This window comes from Myotis davidii, unplaced genomic scaffold, assembly GCF_000327345.1.
Source record: "Myotis davidii unplaced genomic scaffold, ASM32734v1 scaffold159, whole genome shotgun sequence".
In the NCBI taxonomy this organism is placed as follows: Eukaryota; Metazoa; Chordata; class Mammalia; order Chiroptera; family Vespertilionidae; genus Myotis; species Myotis davidii.
Genome location: NW_006291231.1, coordinates 1097332 through 1104749, shown reverse-complemented (window position 1 = coordinate 1104749; position 7418 = coordinate 1097332). Strand labels below are relative to the sequence as shown.

The 7418-nt window shown below is 39.8% G+C and overlaps 1 protein-coding gene across 1 annotated transcript in view; it reads left to right on the top strand.

Moving 5' to 3' along the window:
* Nucleotides 1-7211: 7211 nt before the first annotated feature.
* The window catches only part of SLC12A2 (solute carrier family 12 (sodium/potassium/chloride transporter), member 2), a 91192-nt gene continuing 90985 nt past the window's right edge, over nt 7212-7418 (top strand). The window contains exon 1 of the mRNA XM_006764369.2: nt 7212-7336. Within this exon, the coding sequence (XP_006764432.2) occupies nt 7212-7336 (125 nt within the window). The remainder of the gene's footprint in view (nt 7337-7418) is intronic.

Genomic DNA, 7418 nt, shown 5'->3' with positions numbered 1-7418 from the left:
TAAAAATAATTACGTACTTAGAAACTGGGCTCTAGAATGACATGCAAGAGGAAATCACTTGAAAAGTAAAACCAAAAATAACCTTACATTTTATGGGTTACCATAACCTCTGAAGAAAAAAAAAAGCAAAAAAATTAGAATCGTTAGAAGAATAATTTTGTTTAGCCATTAGGAAGAATGCCTATTCTTTAAGTGTATTACATGTCTAATACTATGGCTGTAAGAACTTGTAACCTTTAGAGTATGTTATTGGCGTGCTCTCCCTCCTGGGAGCATGCCCTGTGCCTTTCCCTTCCCCCTTTTCTTCCCCCACAGGCTTGTATCTCCTAAACTCTAAGCCTTAGAGGCTAAGGGATACTGCAAGGCTTGCAACCAGGGGAGCAATAGGCAGCTGCAGCTCATCCTGGGCTAACCCCCTGAGCCTGTCCCCCATATCCCCTTTTCTCTGACTCTCCAGTGAGCTGACAGCAGCCCCACCTTGATTTCTTTCCTATAAAATTTTTAGGAATCAAATCAGCACCCACTCCACCCCCACCCCCCACCTTCAGGCTCTCTCTTTATTGCTTCTTCTAACCCAGAGGCTTTCCTTGTTTCACAATTTTTAGTTTTAATAAATATATTCTCAAAAATTAAAAAAAAATATTTTGTTTTTTCTTTAAGTGTCAAAGATGGAATAATTGCTCTATTTTTTTTAAAGTAGGGACTTACTACATAATCCTTTAGGATCCCTTCCATGTTTATGGCTTTTTGAATTTCAGGCATCTTAAATAATTATAAAAACATTTCTCAATTATACTTGTAGCTTTTTGAAAGTGAAAACATTAATCATAAAGGAATGTAATAGAAGATAAAAAAATCAGGTATTTTTCATTAATAGTGAAGAAAATATAGGTATGTAATTTAGTTATGGGATGCACTACATATTGGACTTCATAAAGGGGGACATTTAAAGTAGTTATTAAGGTATGTGCGTGTTTTGTAAGTATTGGTGTATTTTAAACCTCTATTTTTGTGGAAAGTGAATGCAGACAAAACGTTCCTGTAGCATACTTTAGCATATAACATACATTTAGTATGTAGTGATTTCAGTGACAAACCATTAGTTTTAAAGGGTCCTGTATAAGGAAAAGTGAATTTAAGATGAACAAGAAAGAAATCCTCAGTCTAGGCTGTTTCATCTCCCCAAAAAGTGGCAGCAAATGACATTAACAATTGCTTTAAAAACCGAAATCCTGTAACAGTAAAGAATGGCTTATCTGAATCTTAAATGCACTCCAATGCCTCTCAAAAACAAAACAAAAAGCAAAATTTAAAAACTAAATAGGACAGTCACAAAAAGAATACAATCTTAAAGGTTTGTCTTAGCATTACTTTTTTTGAATAACATATTAAAAGTTTAAACACCTATTTAATGTTTATATACATTAGGGCTTACCATGTATCAGGCACTAAGTGCCTTAGATACTAATTCATATAATCCTCATAATTCTAGGAGGTAGTACAATTATTATCACTATTTTTTCACATGAGGAAATTGAGGCACAGAAGTCACATTAGCCCAAGTTCACATGACTAGTAACTACTGAAACCGAGATTCAAATCCAGGCAGTCTGGCTACGGAGACCACATCACTGGAATAACTAAACTATTTTGTAAAACTATTTGCTTCTACATATTAATATTTGATAACAATTTTGAAGTTTGCAAATGTTCATAGCCTGCAGAGTTAGATGTATAGAAGTAAATCAGTGGAGACGAAAGGTAACTTTTCCAATACAAAATTTGAGTAGAAGAGATTTCCTTGACTAGCTTTATGACATACATACATTGGTGGAATGAGGAATGAGAAAAGACAGATATTACATTTATTTTAAAGGCATTTGTCATGAACTTACTGCTTGGATAAGATTTAAATTCAATAGAATCATGGGCTGTTTTGAAAGACATAATTCACAAATATGATGCCCGGCCAGCGTGGCTCAGTGGTTGAGCGTCGACCTATGAACCAGGAGGTCACATTTTGATGCCCAGTCAGGGCATATACCCAGGTTGTGGCTAGATCCCCTTTGGAGGGCATGCAGGAGGCAACCAATGGATGGTTCCCTCTCATCACTGATGTTTTTTATTTTTTATCTCTCCTCTCCCTTCCCTCTTTAAAATCAATAAAAAAATATATTTAAATATTAAAGAAAAAGCACAATCAGATTTTGATTACTTAATTACATGACTGACTTTAAAATGTTTATAATATTTTTGATTAAAGAAGAATGTAATTGGAACTTAGGCAAGTGAACAAAATTATGACGAAGAATAAACAAGCTTCTCTCAGTAACTTTTTTTCTATGATAGTATAATCACTTTATTTCCTAATGGAAATACCATTGACCCAATCTGTATGCTACTAAAAAGGGAAAACCATAACCAGGTACAATGTAAGCATAGCACATTAAACTCACTGGAAAACAAAAGAACTGATTTCAAAGATTCTACATAGTTCTCATATGTTCTAATGCTAAAGATATGTAGGTCTAATATAACTTATATCTCTTTTAGCATTTGTGAAATTAAAGTCCTTTCTAGTTATAAAATTCTAAGTACATTCAATACATAGTACTAAGTGCATTGAAACAAATATTGCCAAAGGCTGACTTTTTGACAAAAAAGGAAAATGAGCAAAATGACCTGGGTACTTCATCATGGCACTAACAATGAGTCCGTTCTCCTCAAGGCTAGTGCCTAAATGGACACATGGTGAAACTAATAACCAAATGTTTGCTGACAATAAACTAAAAGGAGACCTCTCCTAAAGTGTTTCTGTGAGTTTCACATATATATTTTGATTATATCTCCTGGAACACTTGCTCTCCCTCTCATTACCCTCCTATGATATTGCACAATACATGTTAATAAAGTCAATATACTATATTCACCTCTCATCTTTCCCCACCTCTTGGCCCTTTTTAACACAGCTAATCCTACTTTGAAAATGCCTTCATCTGGTTTTTTTTTTTCTTCCCTCAGGAATTATATAACGCTGGGCCCTAGGCCATCTTTTGAACTCTATACCTAAGTTGCTAGATATGGCAGCCTCTAGCCCATAGGGCTCTTTAATAAACTTAATAAAGTTACATTTAAATTAAAAATTCATTTCCTTGGTTGCACTAGGCATTTCAAGTGCTCAATAGCCACAGGTGGCTCGTGGCTATCATACAGGGCAGGATTCCCATCATCACAGGAAGTTCTATTGTATAGTGCTGCTCCACACCATCCCCGAGTGGTCCCATTCATGTCTGTGGGTGAAAAAAAAGGGGTTCTGTGGAAATTTACCTCAAGGGTGATCTGATCATAAATTCCTAACTGGGCAGGTCATGGTGGGTAGTCATGCCCCTGGCATATATTATTTTAGTAGAAGTTTTATCTTTGCCTTAAGCAAGCCCTGTCCATTGTTTCTGTGTGTCCAGATCAGCGGTTCTCAACCTGTGGGTCGCGACTCCTTTGGGGGTCGAACAACCCTTTCACAGGGGTCTCCTAAGACCATCGGAAAACACATACATAATTACATATTGTTTTTGTGATTAATCACTATGCTTTAATTATGTTCAATTTGTAATAATGAAAATACATCCTGCACATCAGTTATTTACATTACGATTCATAACACTAGCAAAATCACAGTTATGAAGTAGCAACGAAAATAATTTTATGGTTGGGGGTCACCACAACATAAGAACTGTATTAAAGGGTCGCGGCATTAGGAAGGTTGAGAACCACTGGTCTAGATTAACACACCTTTGAAATACACGATCCTTCAGAGAGCACATTTTCTTGTTAACTATCCTGTAATCCAATCCCCACCTTGCTTTCTTCCACCTCCATGTGATCTTTCTTACATTCCCTCCTTAATTTCAAATGCATAAATAAGCTGCAAAACTGCATTTCTATGGAGCATTTGAGAGCTTGCTCCCTGGCATACGTCATCAGGTTGGCTCAATAAACTAGTAAAAAAAATTATCTATAGGTTTGCATTTTTCTTATGTCGACATGTCCATGGTGTCAGTTATCTATTTGCAGAAGTCCCCCACATATGTACTCTCTTATACAAATTTCCCCTTTGAGCACATAGGAGGCATGCAGGAGGCAGCCAATCAGTGATTCTCTCTCATCGTTAATGTTTCTATCTCTGCCTCTCCCTCTCTGAAATCAATAAAAAAAAGTATACATTTTTTTAAAGTTCTAGAATAGACAGACTCATTCATCTCTTACCACTCTTGCCCCTTAATCACTATGCTTTAACCAAACTGGCTTCAAGCTCCCTAGACGGGTCATGTTCACTCCAAGAGGGCTTTTGTCCACAATGTTTCCCTTTTTTGAAACTCTCCTGCAAATTAGTTTAATCCCAATCAACCTTCAGACTTCAGCTGAAAGGTCACTTCCTTTCTAAGTTTGGTCCCTCTATTTTACATTCTCATTGTACCATGGTAAGAGATTAATGAGTCTGTCTATTCTAAAAGCCCTATAAAACCATTAATGGGTTTCCAGGGAGATAGAGAGGCCCATGATCAGATTTACATTTATTAACAGTCTCTGGTTATTTTGTGGGGAAAAGATTGGAAAGGAGCAAGAATAAGCATGAAAAGATAGGGGCTGGAACCCATTACATGGGCATGTGCCCTGAGCTGGAATCTAAAGATGCTCCTGGTTCATAGGTCAATGCTCAACAACTGAGCCACACCAGCTGAGCCTGTCCTAGAACTTCTCAGTTTGCACTTACATATTTTTTTATTTTATTTTATATTTTATTGATTTTTTACAGAGAGGAAGGGAGAGGGATAGAGTCAGAAATATCAATGTGAGAGAAACATCGATCAGCTGCCTCCTGCACACTCCCCACTGGGGATGTGCCCGCAACCAAGGTACATGCCCTTGATCAGAATCGAACGTGGGACCTTTCAGTCCGCAGGCCGACGCTCTATCCACTGAGCCAAACCGGTTACGGCTGCACTTACACATTTTTGAGTGACTGTTTATTATTATTACTACGCATTTATTTGTTTTCTCCAACAGACATCTCAGACTGAACTCCCGGTATTCTTACTACCCAAGGTTGCTCCATTCACATCTCCTTATCCAAGAAAACAACACCACCATTTTCCTAGATGCTAAGACCCCAAACCCTTGGATTCTTATTCATACTCTATATTCATCAGCAAATTCTATTGCCCCCTCAGAATTCAACCACTTTCCAAACATTCTCACTGCTACCCATTGTGGTCAAAGCCACACCACCACTTCCTGAACTTTTGTATTACCTCTTAACACATCTCCTTGCTTCCCTCTTTGTCCCCACCCCTTACTCCCTTGTATATTTACAAGGCAGCTAGACTGATCATTTAAGTCTATGTCAAATCATGCCATTCCTCTACTCAGGATAACTTGCCATCTGCCAGGGATGGGAGGGGGAGACACCCAAATCCATATATTGAAGCCCTAACCTATGTGTCTTTAAGGAGGTAATTAAGATTAATTGAGATCATAGGGTGGAGCCCTGATCAGAGAGAACAGGTGCCTTTACAAGAAGAGACACCAGAGTTCTCTCTTCAACATGTGACCAAATGTGAAGGTGGCATTCTCCACTCACCAAAACCTGGCCATGATGGCATGCCAATATCATTTCAAAACTGCAAGAAAATAAATTTCTGTTTAAGTCACCCAGTCTACGGTATTTTGGTAGGGCAGCCCAAGTTGACTAATAGCCTATCCCACTCAGGGTACAAATCAAAGTCCTTCCAATAGCCTAAGAAGTCCTACACAATTTGGTCTGTTATACCCCCAATCTGTGAACTCTCTGACCCAATGGGCTTTGATTCTCCCCATCCCTTAAGTGGTTTCGGCCACACTGGCCTATGTGAAATTCTGTGAACCTGTCAGACATGCTCTCACCTTCAGGCTTCTGCTTTTCCTCTGCTTGGAATATTCTTTTCCCAGATATTTGCATCACCCACTTCCTCACTCAGATGTCACCCTCTCAGTGGGGCCATCCCGGGGAAGATTTTACCACCTCCATCTCACATACAAATCCTATTCCTTTCCTTAGCACTCAAAGCACGCTCCGTATTTCTATATTCCTATAGCATGCTATATACTTTATTTATCATTTGTTGGTCCCCGCCCCCTTTCCCCCCCAACAATGGGCTTCATGAGAGAAGGGATAGTCTGTCTGGCTCACTGCTGTATCCACAGAACACAGAGCACCTCATGGTAGGTGCTTACCATTCGTGCAGTTCAATGAATGTCGAAATGGGCACCTAATTAGCTTCGGAGCTAAGAGGTACCACCAGGTCAGCTACTAACGCAGCAATGCCCTGGTAGAAGTGGCACTGCCTGAAGGCCACCTGATTTTTCTGGCCTCTTAGGGTTTTCTGGTATTATACTGCTCAAGAGGGGGCTTAAGAACCACAGCTACATGATCCAAGGGCGGCTCGTTCCTCTCTCCCTCTTTACAACGGAGATATAAACTGAGACGAAAAGCTGTGCAGGTCCAGTAAGATCACGGCTATGACAACTTTTTAAAAACAATCTGGTTGCAGCTCTCTTAACAGCACCGTGTTTTCAAACAGTCCTGCACACTCTGCGGCTCTTCGATCACACTTCTAGGGTTCAGCAAAGGACGGTGTTGGTTCCCGTAAATAAAACAAAAATATATATAAACACTAAGTAAAAGGCAAGCAACCGAAGTCATTCATTGTTTTGTGTTCATGTAGGGCTGTGTGTAGAATTTAGGTTAAAAATGGATTCTGTTAAGGAAGTTGCAAAATAATTACTTTCCCCTACATTTTACCTGCAGCGGTTCTCAACCTGTGGGTCGCGACCCCTTTGGTAGTCGAAGGACCCTTTCACAGGGACCGCCTAAGACCATCCTGCATATCTGATATTTACATTACGATTCATAACAGTAGCAACATTAGTTTTGAAGTAGCAACGAAAATAATTTTATGGTTGGGGGTCACCACATGAGGAACTGTATTTAAAGGGCCAGAAGGTTGAGAACCACTGCTAGAGAAACCAGACCTGCAGAGAGGACCTTTCTGTTTTGGTTAAAACAGAGGATTCTTCACCACCTCCGTGATGTCGAAACTTCCCGGTTAGCTACTGCTCTCACATTCACTTCTGAACTTCCTCTCAGCTTTGGAAATACCGCGTTAAAAGTCGTCATGAGACAACAGGGCATCCTAACTGATCTCCCTCCTCCCGCCTTCAAACATCACCGCTGGTACAGTAAGGTGTCCCTGGAGTGTGGACACACCCACGGCATCTCCACTGGCGAGTCTCCGGTTACGCAAACCTCAGGCTGCCCTGCGGGTGCGTTTACACCTCGAAGGCGGCAGCGGAAACCCTGCCTTCCCCCAGGCTCAGGCCCG